A 21,610-nucleotide genomic window follows, 5' to 3' on the forward strand; every position below is an offset into this window, starting at 1 on the left:
TGTTGAAAGAACTTGAACCTGCAATCTGTTACAAGACATTTTACCCAACATGTGCATTCACACCAAATCCAAATTGCAAGAAATGCATATTATAACACAGGAGTTCTCAAACTGGGGGTCAGGACCCCTCAGGGGGTTGACAAGGTTATACCTGGGGTGTCGCTAACAGTCAGCCTCCACCCAAAACCCTGCTTTACCTCCAGCATTTATAATGGTATTAAATATATTAAAAAGTGTTTTTAATTTATTAGGGGTTTGCACTCAGAGGCTTGCTATGTGAAAGGGATCACAAGTACAAGAGTGAAAACAACTGCTGTAACAGTTAAAACCTGAAGTAGGTTAGAAGTAAAAAAAGCTTCTGAAGGAACTCTATTATAGTAGAATATCTTAAACAAGAATGAGAATACCCACCCGGATGATGGTAGAGATGGTAAGCCGGCATTTACTCAGCCCCGCCCTGCTCAGCCTCGGGAGCGGACGTGTTCTCAGCTGGTGGTTCGGCTGCCTTCGTCTCTTTGCCATCTTGTGGTTTAGGGTTCTCTGGGCGTCTGCGTCGGTAGTTGAAGTTACGACGGTACCGACGTTGAGGTGGCTGCTGACCTTGGGTCTCATCCCCTTGGTTCTCTTTATCTTCTTCGTTTCCTTCCTCCCTAGGCTGTCTTTGACGAGGAGGACCCCTGAAAATCAAGCTAGGCTTTAAGGATGCACCTTCTGACCACTGTGTTCTAGCACATAAACAAAATTTCATAACATAACAAGTGGATCTGCAGCATACCTGCGAAATCGTGGTCTGTAACCCCGATACATATTCTGTCTGACCTGTCTGCCTTGTTCTCCTGCACCCTGGTTGTCAGCACCCTGAAATAATGTACATCAAGACAACTTAGCCAGCTACAAGAGCGAACGAAATCAATGGTTCTCAAGCAAGGGTCACGGGCCCGGGGGGCGGCGGGGGTTTGAAGAGAACACAAGCAGGTTTCCAGGGAGTCCTCCAAGCACGGCCAGGCATTAGATTTGCTGGGGCCCAAGGCAGAAAGCCGAAGCCCCACTGCATAGGGCTGAAGCCTGGGGTCCTGAGCCTTGCCATGCAGGGCTGAAGCCAAAGCCCAAGCAACTTAAGCTTTGTGGGGAGCCCAGGCAATTGCCCTACTTGCTACCCGCTAATGCCGGCCCTGGCTTTTGTATGCAGAAAATCAGCTGTTGTGGCACAGGCGGGCTGTGGAGTTTTTATAGCAGGTTGGGCAGGGGCCCCCTCAGGAACAAAAGGTTGAGAACCCCTGAACTAAATGACTTAAACCAACTAGTTAGAAGTCACTATTAGCCATAGTGACAGTTTGGCACACTGAATCTTTGTTGGGTAAGAGCAAAGTATCTGGTAAGCGCCAAAGAGGTCCTGGGGCACAAACTGATGCATTATGTGTGGAGTCTAGTTTAGGCGGTTACCTTTAAATAATTAAAAAACTATCTGAAAAAATAACTGATTCACATTTCATACTTAAATTATAGCATTTTTGAATTGACAGTCTGCTGGCAAACAAGATTTCTGCTCTTTAGCTCATTTGTATTGCTAAACCTTACACAGTCAAAGGAAACAAACCCAACATCCTACATATAGGTAGCTGAAAAGCCCCAACCCCTTCCATTATAAGCAAGATAGTACAGTATCAAAAGTTATACAAAAATTACCTCCACTATCTCTCCCTGCACAGGAGGGTTGGAATATTGTGGTCGACGCCCATAGGGTCTACGCATATAGTAAGGTGGGTACCGCCGCCTGCGGTAGGGACGGCGCTGTTGGGCTTGCCCTTCTGGTATGCTATCTGATCCCTCGTTCTTTTCCCCACTCTCACTGTTCTGGTAATTTTGCTGGTAATTGCGTGGAGGACCCCTACGTCGTGGATACCGTCTGTAATGGTTACGGTCTGCTGCGTATTTACTGCCTTGTACTGGAACTCCACCAGGACCTGTAACATTAGCTGCCTCTGCACCCTAAAAACAGCGTGATAGTGTTAAGTAATGATCAGAAGAGGAAAAAAAGTTACATTCTCATGCCATAACTGACTCGTAAGTAAATCACGATTAACTGAGCACACATATTGGAAAGCGAGAAAAAAATTTAACCTCCTTGAACTTGTCTCATAAGCCACCTACTAAGAAGAAGCCACCAAACACCAGCCCAAATGGCAAATCAATTTTTCTGTGAGTTTTAATATTAGAGAATATGCTCACCTTTTCACCTTCCACCACATCAAACTCCACAGTCTCTCCATCACCTACACTGCGAAGGTACTTCCTGGGGTTATTCTTCTTTATGGCAGTCTAGTAACACAATATTCCAGAATTAGCTTTAGACGCACAGTATGCAGAGATTGTAAAGATATATGAAGAGATTTCCTAGATTTTGGATGTACTTGAACATTCTGTTTTCCTTGGTAGAATGTGCTTCCTTGAACTAGAAATTCAGCAATATCAGCATATAAACTAACTTTTAGTTTCAACAGAAATATGCTAGATTTCACAGGGGAAAATGTCTAACAAAAAGTGCTCGCCCAAAACTGCCTACAGTAACATGTAAATTCAACTACAGTGGCAACATTCTAATATATCTTAAAATAATGCTACAAATATTTAAATTAATTGGAGGCAGACCTACCAGATAAGTGTCAAAAGCCACTGATACTAGCCTATGAGGGTTCCCATAAGTCTGACAATATAACAGGGCATGCAGGATTAGTACAACAAATAGCCTGCTCATGTCCAGTACTGTCAAAACAAGGAGCATGCTTGTCAGCAAGCTTTGCTCCACTTAACTGCCATGCCTTGAAGAATTAAAAAAAATGAGATAAAGCAATCAAACTGATAAAACCAAATCACTGTCAGGAATATTTTAAAAGATTCTCAATAATCAATGCTGATCTATACAAAAGAAAAAACGGTTCGCTTTGCCCCTGGAATTTGTGTATTCAGGATTCCATCACACTGTATTATTTCCCACAAAACTAAGACTACTTTAAAAAAAGCATATGGCCAAATACAGCCCCAAATTTACACTTCCAGATCAGTGGCCTTTTTTCCAAGCACTGAGCGCATTTAACTCCCACTGAAGTCACTGAAACTGTGAGAAGAAAAGGATTACTTGTGGCACCTTAGAGACTAACCAATTTATTTGAGCATAAGCTTTCGTGAGCTACAGCTCACTTCATCGGATGCATACTGTGGAAAATACAGAAGATGTTTGTTTTTACACACACAAATCATGAAAAAATGGGTGTTTATCACTACAAAAGGTTTTCTCTCCCCCCACCCCACTCTCCTGCTGGTAATAGCTTATCTAAAGCGATCACTCTCCTTACAATGTGTATGATAATCAAGGTGGGCCATTTCCAGCACAAATCCAGGGTTTAACAAAAACATCGGAGGGGGGGGTGTTAGGAAAACAAGGGAAAATAGGTTACCTTGCATAATGACTTAGCCACTCCCAGTCTCTATTCAAGCCTAAGTTAATTGTATCCAATTTGCAAATGAATTCCAATTCAGCAGTCTCTCGCTGGAGTCTGGATTTGAAGTTTTCCTGTTCTAATATCGCAACTTTCATGTCTGTAATTGCGTGACCAGAGAGATTGAAGTGTTCTCCGACTGGTTTATGAATGTTATAGTTCTTGACATCTGATTTGTGTCCATTTATTCTTTTACGTAGAGACTGTCCAGTTTGACCAATGTACATGGTAGAGGGGCATTGCATGTCTGTAATTGTGAGAACTCACCTCTTTTAAAGTCAGGCCACTTATTTGGGTATCTGTGTAGCTATTTAAGTGCCCATCAGTTTGAAAATAGCTGTTATTGGATTATAAATTCTAAAATCTTTGTTACAGCTGAGAATTTGCAAGAGACACTGAAGTTTCCACAGCAGTGTTTATTCTACTATATAGTCTATTGAGGTCTAAAATTAAAGAGCATAAGCTAATGTAAAACCACACTAAGTACTACATGCAATGGTACAATTACAGTTGAGGAAAACAATTGCCTGATCTCATTTCAGTTCAAACTTGAAGACAGCCTGAAGTTGAGGCACTGCTTCCCTCTTAAATCAGTTGTAGCCACAACATTGCAAGGCTGCTTAAAAAGCTTAGTTTACACCCTGATCAGAAAAAGTGTTCAATCCTGTATTTCTGAGTATATTTTAAAATAAAGATTAGGCTGTCTAACCTTGCAACACTACAGAAACAAGCCTACAGCTTCTAACAGACTGTGCAACTACTGAAAATCCCCACGTTTTCTGGAGTCAGAAGAGATTTTTAATAAATCCTGTAAATGCTCAGTACACACTAATCCCTCACAAAACCACATTTTGTTTACCAAACACTTTTTGAGCTCAGTAGTAGAGCACAAGCATGAGAACTTCACAAAAGTGAAATAGTGCTGACAGCATCCCAGCATTTTCATGCCCCACAGGGAATGAAATCCACTGTAACAATACATTTGCAAATTTTCAGTCTACTGATCTACTGTTGTGTTGAGACGACACCAGGAGAGCCTGCTCCCCTAGTTTCTCTGCACAACTGATGCCTGAAAAGAACCCAAATTTGTAACAGGATGGGAGAGAGCTTATATCTTCCTCAAACACCTATCAAATTAGAGATTTACTTTATAAAGACAGGTTTCAGAGTAGCAGCAGTGTTAGTCTGTATTCGCAAAAAGAGAAGGAGTACTAGTGGCACCTTAGAGACTAACCAATTTATTTGAGCATAAGCTTTCATGAGCTACAGCATCCAATGAATGAGTTGTAGCTCACGAAAGCTTATGCTCAAATAAATTGGTTAGTCTAAGGTGCCACTAGTACTCCTTTTCTTCTTACCTTATAAAGTCACTGATTTTATATTTATTTCAAATTGGATCTAAACTGATTGCTAGTTACCATGTAGATTCATAGATTCATAGATTCATAGATATTTAGGTCAGAAGGGACCATTATGATCATCTAGTCTGACCTCCTGCACAATGCAGGCCACAGAATTTCACCCACCACTCCTAAAAAAGACCTCACACCTATATCTGTGCTATTGAAGTCCTCAAATTGTAGTTTGAAGACCTCAAGGAGCAGAGAATCCTCCAGCAAGTGACCCGTGCCCCATGCTACAGAGGAAGGCGAAAAACCTCCAGGGCCTTCCAATCTGCCCTGGAGGAAAATTCCTTCCCGACCCCAAATATGGCGATCAGCTAAACCCTGAGCATATGGGCAAGATTCATCAGCCAGATACTACAGAAAATTCTTTCCCGGGTAACTTGGATCTTACCCCATCTAAAAACCCATCACAGGCCATTGGGCCTATTTACCATGAATTTTTAATTACCAAAACCATGTTATCCCATCATACCATCTCCTCCATAAACTTATCGAGTTTAATCTTAAAGCAAGATAGATCTTTTGCCCCCACTACTTCCCTCGGAAGGCTATTCCAAAACTTCACTCCTCTGATGGTTAGAAACCTTCGTCTAATTTCTAATCTAAATTTCCTAGTGGCCAGTTTATATCCATTTGTTCTTGTGTCCACATTGGTATTGAGTTTAAATAATTCCTCTCCCTCTCTGGTATTTATCCCTCTGATATATTTATAGAGAGCAATCATATCTCCCCTCAACCTTCTTTTAGTTAGGCTAAACAAGCCAAGCTCCCTGAGTCTCCTTTCATAAGACAAGTTTTCCATTCCTCGGATCATCCCAGTAGCCCTTCTCTGTACCTGTTCCAGTTTGAATTCATCCTTCTTAAACATGGGAGACCAGAACTGCACACAGTATTCCAGGTGAGGTCTCACCAGTGCCTTATATAACGGTACTAAAACCTCCTTATCCCTACTGGAAATACCTCTCCTGATGCATCCCAAGACGACATTAGCTTTTTTCACAGCCATATCACATTGGCAGCTCATAGTCAACCTATGATCAACCAATACTCCAAGGTCCTTTTCCTCCTCCGTTACTTCTAGTTGATGCGTCCCTAGCTTATAACTAAAATTCTTGTTATTAATCCCTAAATGCATGACCTTACACTTCTCACTATTAAATTTCATCCTATTCCTATTACTCCAGTTTACAAGGTCATCCAGATCCTCCTGTAGGGTATCCCTGTCCTTCTCTAAATTAGCAATACCTCCCAGCTTTGTATCATCTGCAAACTTTATTAGCACACTCCCACTTTTTGTGCCCAGGTCAGTAATAAAAAGATTAAATAAGATTGGTCCCAAAACTGATCCTTGAGGAACTCCACTGGTAACCTCCCTCCAACTTGACAGTTCACCTTTCAGTAGGACCCGTTGTAGTCTCCCCTTTAACCAATTCCCTATCCACCTTTCAATTTTCCTATTGATGCCCATCTTATCCAATTTAACTAATAATTCCCCATGTGGCACAGTATCAAACGCCTTACTAAAATCTAAATAAATTAGATCCACTGCGTTTCCTTTATCTAAAAAATCTGTTACTCTCTCAAAGAAGGAAATCAGGTTGGTTTGGCACGATCTACCTTTTGTAAAACCATGTTGTATTTTGTCCCATTTACCATTGACTTCAATGTCCTTAACTACCTTCTCCTTCAAAATTTTTTCCAAGACCTTGCATACTACAGATGTCAAACTAACAGGCCTATAATTACTTGGATCACTTTTTTTCCCTTTCTTAAAAATAGGAACTATGTTAGCAATTCTCCAATCATATGGTACAACCCCTGAATTTACAGATTCATTAAAAATTCTTGCTAATGGGCTTGCAATTTCTTGTGCCAATTCTTTTAATATTCTTGGATGAAGATTATCTGGGCCCCCCGATTTAGCCCCATTAAGCTGTTTGAGTTTCGCTTCTACCTCAGATATGGTGATGTCTACCTCCATATCCTCATTCCCATTTATCATGCTACCATTATCCCTAAGATCCTCTTTAGTCTTATTAAAGACTGAGGCAAAGTATTTGTTTAGATATTGGGCCATGCCTAGATTATCCTTGACCTCCACTCCATCCTCAGTTTTTAGCGGTCCCACTTCTTCTTTCTTTGTTTTCTTCCTATTTATATGACTATAGAACCTTTTACTATTGGTTTTAATTCCCTTTGCAAGGTCCAACTCTACTTGACTTTTAGCCTGTCTCACTTTATCCCTACATATTCTGACCTCAATAAGGTAGCTTTCCTTACTGATCCCTCCCTTCTTCCACTCCCTATATGCTTTCTGCTTTTTCTTAATTACCTCTCTAAGATGCTTGCTCATCCAGCTTGGTCTACAACTCCTGCCTATGAATTTTTTCCCCTTTCTTGGGATGCAGGCTTCCGATAGCTTCTGCAGCTTTAATTTAAAATAATCCCAGGCCTCCTCTACCTTTAAACCCATAAATTCTTCAGTCCAATCCACTTCCCTAACTAATTTCCTTAATTTTTGAAAGTCAGCCCTTTTGAAATCAAAAACCCTCACTGTACTCACTGCCTATATTAAAAGAACACCATCAAATTACATTATTTAAAAAAACAAAACAAACCCTAATAACTAGCTCTCATATAGTGTTTCATCAGTATCTCTCACTTCACAATCTTAGAATCTTAGAAGTAATTATAGAGACTGAAATTTAGTTTCAGTTTATTTTCCATTTACTTTGCTCATTTTCTAGCACTTTGCATACAGTCAAGCTTTACTATGTTCTTGATGATCAGTCATATATCCTGTTACACACTTTTTGGAAGATTTCAGGACACTCAGAAACTGACCAAAACTTACTAGTTAACCAAAAAAAATAGAAATATCACAATACACTTTCTGAAATTACTTAAAAAACAGGAAGGGTATTCTGCTCCCTTTATCATTGCAGTTAGTTTATTCCTGGCTAACTGGCCACAGAAAATAGTAAATAAGTTTTGTAAGTTGCACAAGGTTAACTGAAATACTGCTAACTTTTCAGCTGTAGTACTTATAAGTGTTATAACTTTCCTAAATTCAAGATTTTTAGCTAGAAGTATGATTTTCAGATTGCCATGGGTCCTTCAATACAATTTGAATTTTAAATAACTTATACATTTAAGTCAGGAAATATAAAACAGTACAGCTGAATCCTCACAGTTCTGTCCTCTTGGGTGTGTAGAACATGGGAATTACCATAATGCATCAGACCACCTGTCCATTTTTTCTTTTTAAACAGGTTCTACTGATTGCCCAGCATCATATTCAGAGGAAGGTGTAAAACTCCCATGCTTGTTCATTATGGAAGAGCCTGCCCTTTGGGTTGTTAGTTAATATTTAAACAGGTGTGAATTGCTTTATGCTTTAAGGGATTAAAGTTCTTATCTCAAAGATTTTAGTCAAATATAAGTGCAGGCACTCATTCGTGTAAGCAGTTTTCAAATCCTACTAAGCTTTCATGAATACCTTGCACCAGCAAGTTCCACAACTTAAATGCTGTGAATTTTCCATTTATTCTTACAGTTTCTAACTGATGACAGAATTTTACTTCTCCCCCCATGACTACTTTTAATAGCTTCATGAAGGACAGTCAAACATTTATTTGGATTTTTAATTTTTTTTTTTTGCTAGTTCTCCTTTATCCTTTTGAAAATTCTTCAAAAATATCTTAACAGATTAAAGGAAGAAGCGTACACTTGCACATAATGAGGTTTTCAAGTTAAGTATAAAATATGTAAATATAAAACTGTCCAGGCATGAAAAATATAGGATTACAATGGAGACTGTTTGGCAACCTTAACTATACGGATGTACTACTTGTACCCACAGAATGAAAATCCATGGTGTTAAGGCAGATGACCTTGGAGAACTAAGATTTCTTCAGTGAACACAGCATCTAATATGCTCCCCCTCCCTTCAGTTAAGCTTCAACTCGTACAGTTCACCAAGTCAGCATAATAAGCTTTAGTTCTAAAAAGAGGTATCTGCACTACCACCTGCAGAAAAGTAACTCACCTGGTGTACAAACACATCTTCCTTGGTGTCATTCCTGCAATACAAAAAAAAAATTCAGATTCAGAAGGGTGTGGTGAACAAAACCAACACATTTTCTAGACTCACTAATGTTTGGCATGGGGCCAAATGCTAACCTGAGGTACTGCCAAAGACCACATTGGCTATCAGTACAGTAACTCCTCACTTAACATTGTCTGGGTTAACATTGTTATGTCACTGATCTATTAGAGAACATGCTTGTTTAAAGTTGCACAATGCTCCCTTATAACGTTGTTTGGCAGCCGCCAGTTTTGTCTACTGCTTGCAGGAAGACCAGCCCGTTGGAGATAGCTGGTGTAGGCTTGGAACCAGGGTGGGCCGGCAGCCCCGCAGCAGGCTATGAATTGCCAGGCAATTCAGGTGTCCATCCCCTCACTGCCGTGTGCTGCTCCTGCCCTCTGCCTTGGAGCTATTCCCAGGAGCCTCCTGCTTGGGAGGGTGGGGGGGCAGAGCTGATGTCAGGGTGTCCCACCTTCCCCCATTCCTGTACCCTGTCTCCACAGGGCAGAGGGGCACACAACAGGGCTCAGGACAGAGGGAGCTTGCTGGCAGCAGCTGCTGTCTCAACTTGCTGATCTACTTAAAAAGGCGTGGGGTCAGCGTACTTAAAGGGGCAATGCGAGTCTCTCCTTCACACAGGGTGTGTGCGCACGTCTCTCTCTCTCTCACACAGACGTAAGCCCCAGCATTTTGGAAAGTGCAAGGAGTGGTGCACTCCAGTGGGATAGCGTGGGTTCATCATAACATTCAGTCTCCACAGGGAACATTTGCAGACACTGCCATGTGTCTGTTGTGTCTCCTCCCTTCATTCCTACTGCCTTGTAGAGTGTGAGGCTACATTAACAATAATGTGTTAACCCTTGAGGTCTTAGCTAAGGGCTAGTTCATCAGTTAGCAACAAGGCATTCCCTTGGAAATACTCCACCCTCTGACTCCACCACCTCAACCAAGTTTCACAATTGTCATTGTTGTGTACAGTATTAAATTGTTTGTTTAAAACTTATACTGTCCCTGTGTATATATAATGTCTTTTGTCCGGCGAAAAAAATTTCCCTGGAACCTAACACCCCCTATTTACATTAATTCTTCTGGAGAAACTGGATTCGCTTAAAGTAGCATTTTTCAGGAACATAACTATGTTAAGCGAGGAGTCACTGTATGTGATGTCCCTACCCCTTAACTGCATTCTAGTGTTCAAATTAAAAGGATATCAACCCAAGTGCCATATTTTGAACACCCTACCCCACTTCAATTTTCTGTAACTAAAAAGTTGGCAAGAAACATGAGGTTGTTGGGAGTTTAAGTGTTTGACAGCACTAACTCATCAGGTTAAGCAGGGAGAAGTAGATAAATTGATATCCCTTTACACACAGGAAGCATAAAGTGGCAAATATTTTTGAAAAAAGAAAACATTTTGAAGACATACTAAGTAAAAGAGTGCTTTAAAAATATCTGATAAGTCAATTTCAAAGAGTTCAAGCATACAAGGTGCTTTAGTTAAAAAGTAGGCACACTAGGCCTTAGAGATCTCTCAACAAAATCATTCCTTCCCTTTACTCTTGTGTGTTCACACTGCCCTCTACCTCATGCTCTTTCAATCACTTCACACAAAGTTTATCTCCCTCCTACCCCTCCATAAGGCATAACTCAGTTGGTTTTTCCCTCCACTTCCTTTCCAACCCCCCTGCAGTTCACTAGTTTCCTAACAGATAGCATTTCTCTCCCCACTCCCACTCAGGTCCAAAGGAGATATGGCGAGGAGAACTGGAGGGAATTTTAGCATGGTAATGGTTAAAATCAATCATTTCTGGTAGTGCCCCAGTGTCTAGATACTTTCCAACAAAGATCACAGTGCTTTTCCCAGCAAGCTCACAATCCTCAGAAAAAGAGGAGCATGATTAAGCTGATGACTGGCCATGTCATCTTAATACAGAGTTACTGTTATTTAATTAAAATAGAATTTATCTGCTATTCCCAATTACTCACGATTTTCATTGCCAGCTAGTTCTCTCACAGGTTACATCAATGGTGGGTCTTTCAGGAAAACCTGAATGTAGAGGCTAATGGCCTTGTCGATCAGATCAGGGAAAACATTCAGTACACAGGGGTTGCACAGAAGACAGCATAAGCCATTTGTATGGTGGCAAACGGATAGACAAGGTAGCATCAATGTAGAAAAGGCACACTACCTATTCAACTTTATTTAGTTTTGCATTTGCCACCCCACTCCCCCTTTATTTCATGAGTCTTTATGGACAGTGAATGATAGCACTAGTCAAAGCTCCTCCCTAGACATGAGTGTGCTGCCCTTCAGATAAAGTAGTATGTTAAATTTGCAGTGGGGAGGCGTTTCAAACACTATTCAAAAGAACCTAAAGAAATCAGAAATATGGGAAGACACTAAAAGATTTGATCTGGACAACCAAGTCATCGAATCACAGAATAGCAGGGTTGAATGGGACCTCAGGAGGTCATCTAGTCCAACCCCCTGCTCAAAGCAGGACCAATCCCCAATTTTTTCCCCAGATCCCTAAATGGCCCCCTCAAGGATTGAGCCCACAACCCTAGGTTTAACAGGCCAATGCTCAAACTACAGGGGGAGGGATAGCTCAGTATGTCAATACATCTGCAAAAACCCCAAAGCAATATTCAGTAGAAAGGAGTCACTTCAGAAGCTGTAATGAAAGTGCACAAGTAAGATCTGAACATGTACTGCAATACAGCAGCAAATAAAGCCACTTCAATGTCTGTTCTGCAGTCAAGAGACACAGTCACTGCAAGGAGGGAGTAGTCTTAATACAACTCATGTGATTTCATCTAAAACTGAAAACTGAAATGTGATGTAAGGAATGATAACCAAGTGTACACTAATGTATCACCACTGTTACAATCACTAATGTATCACCATTACTGTGCAACTGCATTGTCTAAGAGTATGCCATGTAAGGTATCAATAGAAAAAATATGATTTATTAAGTACAATAATTCTGTTTATATGCATCTTTGTGGCTGAAGTTATGAATACTGGCTATGCATTTCTATCAAACATGTTGTGTTCCTGAGTTACACCTCGCCCCACCCAATAAATTTACATCAAGGGTAGCCAGTTATGTGTTGATAGTTCATTAAGAACACTCAACTCTCAGGAGGGGCCCATTGAAAAAAACTCATCCCACGCAGTAAGTTTTCTTTACCAACGGCTGCCCCCTGCAATTCAGCAAACCACGTAAGGACACGTGACCTAAGACGGCATCTTTTACCATTAACTTTTCATGCTCATGTGACCCTGGACTCCATATCAGGCCATTAACTTTCCATGCACGGGGGTTAGGCTATAAATTGCAAGCCGTAACATCACTGCTGTCTCTTCATCTCCTGCTTTGCATATCTGGAATGGATTTCTAACAAGGAAGCTTAAAACAGGGAACTGAATGATCCCCAATCTGTTTGGGTGAATCCATACCTTTTACAAGATGGCAGATCTACATCACTGCTATCATAGGCACCAGCTTCCTCCAGTCCCAAGGGTGCTCAACCCCTGCTCTGCCCCAGACCCTAACTCCACCCGAACCTCAAGCCCCACCCTTCCTGCCCCCACCTCATCTCTTCCCATCCAGTTCCATCCCTCCATGAGCATGCCACATCCCCTCTTCTCCCCCTCCCTCCCAATGCCTCCTGCATGCCACTGAACAGCTAATTGCAATGGGCAGTTGGCACTGAGGGGGAAGAGAGGGAGCTGGTGGCCAGTGCATGCTCAGCACCCACTAATTTTTTCTCATAGGTGCTCCAGCCCTGGAGCACCCATGGAGTCTGCGCCTATGACCCTGACCTGCAATCTCTGAAATCAACTGTAATGCATCTGTTTCCTTAGCCATTTATAACTTTTTTATATATGTATTATTAAATCTTTAGCTGTTAGTTACTAAAGGGTTGACTCTAAGAGTGACTTTTGGGTAATATACTGACCTGGTCCCTTGGGATTGGAAGAACTTTATATGAGATGAATCTGGTTTTCAGTAACCTCTCAGAGTCCAATTGTATGGGTGGTGAGCCAAGTGCTGGAATGCCTAAGTGGACTTGTTTTTGTCTTGTTAACCACTGTTCTGATACAGGAGCACATCTTGTCACTGGCTTGGTGAACTCTAAAGACAGACTGACCACTAGTTTGAGATGTGTCTGCCCTGTTTCTCAGCAGTCTGTCCTGAGTTGGGCATTCTCAGCTGTGACCACCTTAGGCACTGTGATATGAAATACTTAGTATTTTTAGAGCATCTAATAAACTTAACTTTAGTGACCACTTGTGGTCATAATTTACATCACACTGATCTCCAATATTATACTGATGCTACGTATGGGTGTAGAACCATTTTTATTATATAGCAACTGTGAGAAAAACACACTCTGTGGACAAATATGACAGTTCATGATGCTATTCCTTGGGAGTGTTGTGAGCTTCAGGGGTTAATGGAGCAGGAAAACTGAAACTGAGAACATCTAGGAAGAGCACTGCACTGTAAGCCTCTTTACTGTTTCAGTAGGCAGAGAAAAAGTCACAACACACCACAGCCTCCAGGAGCACAAGCACTTTCACCTTACCAACAGTTAGTGATGCTTCAAGTTAATAAGATACCTATTGGCCAGAAGATATGAAACCTTCAAGCAGGGTCCCAGGACAAGATCCTTCTAGAAATCCCAGAACCTCATCTCTTCCCAATTGCTGAGATGACAGCCTTCTCAAAGCACTGCCCCAGGATCATAGTGCTGAATTCTCATATTCACCAGCCAAAGTCATTTGTGCCTACTTCTGGCAAGATTAACACCCACAGTTGGCTTTGAAATATGCAACAGCTGCCTATTTGGCTTGAGATGATCTAGAATTCCCCCAGTCACCTTAAAGGAAGATCGCAGTGAACTGAAAGTTAACTGACTTAGGGTCAAACAGGATCACAATCCTCAGGCATGTGCATAAGTGTATACAAGATCAGGGTCAAAAATCACTACAAAGAATTTAAAACAGATTCCTAAAGTTCAAAGTGCAGTACACTTCTCTGGATTGCCATTCCTCAGACCATCTAATCCAATATCCTGTCAGTGGCTAGTTCCAAATGCTTCACAAGAAGCCACAAGAAATTCAGTAGCTGACAGTTAATATAATCTCCTCTTGGGGAAAATTTCTTCCTAACCCACTGCTTTGAAGTTTGCTCACCCTGAAGTATAAGATTTATATCCTTATAAAAGTTTTTTGCAAATCCTAATGTAATTCTAAATCTGCTAATTATCCATATAAACATTAATACTTTAACTCCTAAAATAACTACCTCAAGTGGTATTATCTGGCAATGAGATCAAGTTAATTATCATAGAATATCAGAGTTGGAAGGGACCCCAGAAGGTCATCTAGTCCAACCCCCTGCTCGAAGCAGGACCAATTCCCAGTTAAATCATCCCAGCCAGGGCTTTGTCAAGCCTGACCTTAAAAACCTCTAAGGAAGGAGATTCTACCACCTCCCTAGGTAACGCATTCCAGTGTTTCACCACCCTCATAGTGAAAAAGTTTTTCCTAATATCCAATCTAAACCTCCCCCACTGCAACTTGAGACCATTACTCCTCGTTCTGTCATCTGCTACCATTGAGAACAGTCTAGAGCCATCCCCTTTAGAACCCCCTTTCAGGTAGTTGAAAGCAGCTATCAAATCCTCCCTCATTCTTCTCTTCTCCAGGCTAAACAATCCCAGCTCCCTCAGCCTCTCCTCATAACTCATGTGTTCTAGACCCCTAATCATTTTTGTTGCCCTTCGCTGGACTCTCTCCAATTTATCCACATCCTTCTTGTAGTGTGGGGCCCAAAACTGGACACAGTACTCCAGATGAGGCCTCACCAATGTCGAATAGAGGGGAACGATCACGACCCTCGATCTGATCGCTATGCCCCTACTTATACATCCCAAAATGCCATTGGCCTTCTTGGCAACAAGGGCACACTGCTGACCCATATCCAGCTTCTCATCCACTGTCACCCCTAGGTCCTTTTCCGCAGAACTGCTGCCTAGCCATTCGGCCCCTAGTCTGTAGCGGTGCATTGGATTCTTCCGTCCTAAGTGCAGGACCCTGCACTTATCCTTATTGAACCTCATCAGATTTCTTTTGGCCCCACAATTATGCATTGTGTAAACAAATTTTACAATTTTAAACTTCTCTTTTGGTATAATCTGAAGTCGCCTTGTGTTTTTGTTAAAAGTCTGAGTACTCTGTTTGCGTTCTCTAGACCATTAATTATGGTGTACATCTCCTCTTTGCACTACACAATCCAGATACTGTTTAGAAGTGGCACTTTCTTACTTAAGAGGTCTATTCCCTGTGGGTATTCAAAGTAAATTCTATGGAGTTCCAAATACATCATCAGATACATGTGCAACCCCATTTGAGGCAATGGGGCAACCTCTGTCATTGAAGACCTAATTGCTGTTATAACAGAGAAACATTTGATAAGATCCTTAGAACCCAAGATGACACTGCAGAGTAAAACACTAAATATAAAATAGACAGCCATACTGTCATTAAGCTAACATATATTTGCATCAAAACCGGATGATCAGAGTTACAAAAACAAAATCTGCAATTAAATACAAGCAATAGCTGAAGTGCTCTGTTTATGAAATGTTTTTCTTACAGTAAACGAGAGATCCCAGAAAGAACAGTCTTGTTCTAAGAGTTGTGGAAATGTCATGAAGTTCCTAGTTTTTGCAACTTTAACCTTCCTGTCTTGGTAACATGTGATCATGCGGGGTTTCTCATTAAACTAGCAGCTCCAGGGACGAAGAAGCTGCCCAATTCATATTAGTTAGTTAAAAGGCATCTGAATGTTCAGAATATTATGTGCTGTAATTTCCTTGATTAACTTACATTTTCTTTTTAAGTGAAATTTTCTTTAATGAATGTAGTTGTAAATACTTTCCCTACAAGTAGAATGTATAACCCACTGTTTTGAACTTGCAACGGTCAAGAGTTCCTAGCACTTACAATTTAAACAGCTATTCCTTGGTCTGGTGTTTAAGATTCAGCCACAGAATTAAAAGGCTGTACATAAGAAGTGTTTTACACTTGAACTATAGGAATGCCCAGACATTTAAATGATACATGTGCAAAACCAATTAAACATAATCTACTAGACCTTTTACATAATCCAGCCAATTTTATGAATGAACACATCAGAGCCTACACCTGCGCCCTCCTGGATAAATAAGGAATTCAAAGTAGTTTGCTTTGTCAACACTAGTTCCTACATATCCTATTAAGAAAAATTAGAGCAAAAACAATTGGGAGTGTTGGGAGGAAAAATGAGACAATAACCTGTTAGGATGTCAAAAAGTGGTATGGTGCAGAAGTGTGTGCTCTAGTTCACTAAGAGGAGTAAATAAACATCTTATTTATACAATAAAACTAACTGTTGTCTATTATAATTGCTCATTGTGTTATTTCACATTACCCTATTGGGGAGGGCAGGTATTCTGAGACTCTCAGATAACGCAGGTTCTACTGTACACCTTTCAAAGCAATACATGGATTAACAACATAGTTATTCTCTTTGCCTCCATATTACTGCTCTAAGGGCTCTTTGCAAGCTCTGTTTGCAAAACACCCACTGACTTCAATGAGAGTCCTACACGCAGAAGGCTTCCAGAATTGAGCTGTAAAGGAACTTGGCATCTTATTAAAATGCAACCAGCATTTAAGCACCTCTACTGAGTCACGGCTAGAGATTCCATCTCAAGTATTAACAAACATAGCTCTTATTAAAATAATCCAAGATACAAGGAATACTTTAAATTAGTATATTTTAAAAAACTGGAAGTAGCTCATTTTCTGATAGCGAACACTTTAGAAAATATAGCTGGTCTTTTTAAAATTCATTCAGAAAACTCCTTATGCTCATTTTTAATCTAATGAGGTATTTTTACAGGAGACTTCTCAGTCTCCCTTTCTAACTGACAACACAGAGCAAACAGTGAAAATGGAATTTACACAAAGTGTTGTCAAATGGAGAAAAAAAATTCTAATTTGTTAGACATCTTAGAAGTTCCCTGCAACAGGTTTAAAACAGATCATTTAAAAATTATCTAACTTTGCATAGAAGGGCAAACTGAACGAGTTTAAAAAATAAAACTATTGACCAGACCATTTTACTAAGTGTACTCTTTGTAGTTCAGTTAGCATTGATACGCTCCGTTTTTGTTCTAGAAGTGACATTTCTGAGAGTGGTGTAATTAAAAATGAAACTAGGTTCAGTATAAATTACTATGCTTATAGTCAAATGACTTTCAAAAATACCAATGCAAGTATCAATACCTAATGCAAAACAGTTACTAAGGTTTATCACTTTTGTACATTTAAACACAGCTTAGAATCAAAAAAAGTATTAACACAGGGCATGAACCTGTTTTACATTTAAACCTCATCTCAAAGGATCAAAGACAAATCACTACATATGAAAATCAACTACCTCCAACACTGACTAAATATCCCTGTTAAAACCACTTTACTGAAAACTCTGCAAGAGAACAAAAGTGGAATACAAAGGGGATACCTGCATTAACAACTTACCACTTCTGTGAAAAGCCCCATGAGACAGAGTGATCAGGTCACACCTGATCCACACACATTATTCCCTACAGCTCCCAAAAATGTTATTGAAACTGTAACTACACTTGGGTCCAATGTTTGTTTGGAAATATCCAGAACATCAGCCAAAACAACACTTGCAGACAAGCGTCCTGCCACATACCAAAGGAGGAGGCTGTGATGACAGCCCACTGCTCTAGTCCTGCTGTCCTGAGGGAAAGCAGGCAGGGACACAGGGAATTACTATGATTGGATTTCTTACCTGGTTTGGTGGAAAACTAAAGACAGAAAAATGTGAAAGAATAAACCTAATGTGAGTAGTGTTGGGAAGAAAAAAAGCCATGACTACAATGTACTTGAATAGTCAAAACGTCTCCCTGGGGAAGTTCTGCAGCAGCCACCAAACCCACCAACCCAGTCTCAGTCCATTCCCCAGGCTAGTCATCTCAGCACTAAGCCACTTGAAAAGCTTCGTAAAGACTCATCTGAAAGCCAGTAGATGTGTCAGATGAGGCCTGGTCAGCGAACAGAGTGACAGATACAGTGACTCTGTCTAAAGTGTTCCCACGGTCCCCACCCAGCTCTCAGGACACCATCCCGCCCCTGAACGCCTGGTCAGCGAGCACATGGCACCTCCTTCCTCACCTGTTGATGAAACCGTAGCCGTTTCTTACGTTGAACCATTTTACTGTTCCCAAAACCTTCGTTGCTGAAAGAAAAAACCGAACATGTCACATGACGCATCGCCCCCATCTCCGGGCAGCTGAGCCAGTGAGACGGGCTCGGCCCCCTCCCCACCGGCCGGACCCTTCGGCCAGCGCACTCCAGGACGGCCAGGCCTCACGGAGCGTTGCGCGCTGGGGTCCCGGGAGGGCACGTGGCTAAGTGGGTCTCACACAAAGGCCACGCGTGGCGGACATTTTGAGTCTCTCCGCGCCAGCCCCGCCCCATCCACCGCCGCACGCGGGGCCCAACGACTCAGGCGGCGCGCGGGGCCTAACGGCCACTGCGCGCGCACCAGGAAGGGGTCTCGCGCCTTCCTGTGGGGGAGGAGAGATGACGCCCACAGACCCCTCCCCTTTAGCCCCTCCACATCACCCCCCCTCACCGATGACCTTCTTGTCCCCGCCGGCGGGGGGCGCCGCCGAGGCCAGGCCGCTGCCACCGTTGCCGGTGCCGCCGTTGGGTTTGGACTCGGCGGGGGCGGTGGGGGCCGCCGCGGGGAGAGGGGCGGCGGGCGGTTGGGTCTCGGCCTCGCTGCTCATGGCGGCGGCTGTTCGGTGCGGACGGTGGTGGTGACTGGCTGTTGCGCCGCCTCCCGCGGTGTGATGGTGACTGGGGCCGGCCGTGGGGGGGGCTGCTCCCTGCTCCGGGCTCGCTGGGCTCCGCTCTCCGCTCCCGATACCGATCGAACTGACCACAATGGCGGCCCGCACCGGCTAGCCACCCCGCATGCACCGCCCACTAGCTCATTCACTGGCTGCGGAGCTTGACCGTCACGCGACGTGCAAACTCATTGGCTTCTAAAAATCCGCCCACGCGGTCACTGACGCACCCATTGGATACGGCGCCTGCCCCTCATCGAACGCTCTCAGTTATTGGGTGCTTCTATCCCGCACACACAGCTCGCTAACATCTATTGGCCGCAGAGCCGGCCTCTCATATAACGCGCACACCCATTGGCTGTACGAATCAGCGCCGCCGGGCCTTTTTTTCGGCCAGTTTCATTACTCCTCCCTTGCGGAGCGTGATTGGTGCAGCAGCGCCGCTGGTTCCGCCGCCTGGAGAAGGCCGGGGTGGGAGAGCGCTGGGTTACAGCAGGGGGTGGGGAGCCGGCGGCCCGCAGCACGTGCCCTGGCTTGCACTGGTTTCAGAGCAGCAGCCCTGTTAGTCTGTATGTGCAGAAAGAACAGGAGGACTCGTGGCGCCTCAGGGACTAGCCAATTTATTGGAGCAGAAGCTTTGTGAGCTAGAGCTCACTGGTGTTCCCCTGGGGCTGCCCTGCTCCCTGGCCAGTCTGCGGGGAAGGGGCCTGGCTTTCCTTTAGGTGGGAAACAGCTGGGTCTGTGTGAGCGCTGGGCGCCTGGCTGGGATAGGGCATGCAGGTGGGGGTACCTAGGGCCTACAGAGACCCCCCCCGGGTGTCCCCCAGCCCGGCACAGAGACGCCCCCCACCCCAGGGTGTTCACCAGCCTCACGCCGGTCCGATGCCGTTCACACACGCGTCGCTGAGGGCCCTGCTGCGACTCTGGGCAGTTCGGCATCAGGCCTTGTTTACGCTGGCGTATTATAGCTCTGAAAAAACACCCCTCTGAGCAATGCAAGTTTCAGCGCTGTAAAGTGGCAGCGTAGACAGTGCACCAGCAGGAGCTACTCTCCTCCTGGGCGTGGGTTTTTTACAGCGCTGGGGAGCGACTACATAGCCACATTAAAGCACTGCCATGAAGAGACACCCTCAGTCCACTCTGAGGCGACTCCCCTGAGGCATGAGCACTTCCTCCAGGCTTGGAAGGGAGGTGGTTTCCGTAACGAGGTCGAATGTGGCTTCAGATGGGATGTCAGGCCACGGTAGAGGCTGGTGTTGGCAGTGGAATCTGAGACCTAGACTGTGAGCATCAGGACTAGGTTGACGCAAGTGCTTTTGCAGCACATGTAGCATGCATCCAACTGTTGTGTGCTCTAGGAGATGGAAGTTGTTTTGGACCTCACTTTTGCATTTGGCATATAAATCATAGAATCTCAGGGTTGGAAGGGACCGCAGGAGGTCATCTAGTCCAACCCCCTGCTCAAAGCAGGACCAATCCCCAACTAAATCATCCCAGCCAGGGCTTTGTCAAGCCTGACCTTAAAAACCTCAAAGGAAGGAGATTCCACCACCTCCCTAGGTAACGCATTCCAGTGCTTCACCACCCTCCTAGTGAAAAAGTTTTTCCTAATATCCAACCTAAACCTCCCCCACTGCAACTTGAGAGTAATGCCTCATTCTGTCATCTGCTACCACTGAGAACAGTCTAGATCCATCCTCTTTGGAACCCCCTTTCAGGTAGTTGAAAGCCGCTATCAAATCCCCCCTCATTCTTCTCTTCTGCAGAATAAACAATCCCAGTTCCCTTAGCCTCTCCTCATAAATCATGTGTTCCAGTCCCCTAATCATTTTTGTTGCCCTCCGCTGGACTCTTTCCAATTTTTCCACATCCTTCTTGTAGTGTGGGGCCCAAAACTGGACACAGTACTTCAGATGAGGCTTCACCAATGTTGAATAGAGGGGAACTATCACGTCCCTCAATCTGCGGACAGTGCCCCTGCTTGTATATCCCAAAATGCCATTGGCCTTCTTGGCAGTGAGGGCACACTGTTAACTCATATCCAGCTTCTCATCCACTGTAACCCCTAGGTCCTTTTCTGCAGAACTGCTGCCTAGCCATTCAGTCCCTAGTCTGTAGCGGTGCATGGGATTCTTCTGTCCTAAGTGCAGGACTCTGCACTTGTCCTTGTTGAACCTCATCAGATTTCTTTTGGCCCAATCCTCTAATTTGTCTAGGTCCGTCTGTATCCTATCCTTACCCTCCAGCATATCTACCTCTCCTCCCAGTTTAGTGTCATCTGCAAACTTGCTGAGGGTGCAATCCATGCCATCCTTCAGATAATTAATGAAGATATTGAACAAAACCGGCCCCAGGACCGACCCTTTGGGCACTCTACTTGATACCGGCTGCCAGCTAGACATGGAGCCATCGATCACTATGCGTTGAGCCCGACGATCTAGCCAGCTTTCTGTCTACCTTATAGTTCATTCATCCAGCCCATACTAAGTGCTTCTGAAAATCCCATTATTCTGTATATACTTGGGAGAGAATCTCAAACCACACCAACTGTGAGGGATTTTCAGCACGCTCATTCTCTTCAGTTAACCTCTCAGGCATCGGTCTGTACAATCACAGCAAGTCTCTGTCTCTGAGATATCAACAGACAAGTCTGTGATTATGTGCAAGTTAGGAGT

General features: G+C 43.3%; 1 protein-coding gene across 2 annotated transcripts; it reads right to left on the reverse strand.

The window, feature by feature from the left end:
• Positions 1 to 411: 411 nt before the first annotated feature.
• Positions 412 to 19,046, reverse strand: YBX1 (Y-box binding protein 1). Of its 2 annotated transcripts, none has more exons than XM_073317012.1 (7): positions 18,719 to 19,046; positions 18,256 to 18,319; positions 8,952 to 8,985; positions 2,230 to 2,319; positions 1,687 to 1,989; positions 776 to 858; positions 412 to 689 (listed from the first exon to the last, which is right to left on the reverse strand). In XM_073317012.1, the coding sequence occupies exons 1-7, from the start codon at positions 18,873 to 18,875 to the stop codon at positions 443 to 445; spliced, it is 978 nt and encodes a 325-aa protein (XP_073173113.1). In that variant the 5' UTR covers positions 18,876 to 19,046; the 3' UTR covers positions 412 to 442. The 2 variants fall into 2 exon arrangements, with proteins under 2 accessions (XP_073173113.1, XP_073173114.1); XM_073317013.1 differs by having other exon boundaries at positions 412 to 677; positions 18,719 to 19,043.
• Positions 19,047 to 21,610: the final 2,564 nt, after the last annotated feature.

The sequence above is a fragment of the Lepidochelys kempii genome, chromosome 18, assembly GCF_965140285.1.
Source record: "Lepidochelys kempii isolate rLepKem1 chromosome 18, rLepKem1.hap1, whole genome shotgun sequence".
Taxonomy (NCBI): Eukaryota; Metazoa; Chordata; order Testudines; family Cheloniidae; genus Lepidochelys; species Lepidochelys kempii.

Excerpts from the sequence above, each read along its gene's own strand:
- YBX1 (XM_073317012.1), bottom strand. The coding sequence starts at position 18,875 with ATGAGCAGCGAGGCCGAGACCCAACCGCCCGCCGCCCCTCTCCCCGCG. Across the intron at positions 8,986-18,255 it reads GGCTACGGTTTCATCAACAG|GAATGACACCAAGGAAGATG; the intron begins GTGAGGAAGGAG and ends TTTGTATTGCAG. Across the intron at positions 690-775 it reads TACAGACCACGATTTCGCAG|CTTGATTTTCAGGGGTCCTC; the intron begins GTATGCTGCAGA and ends CTTAAAGCCTAG.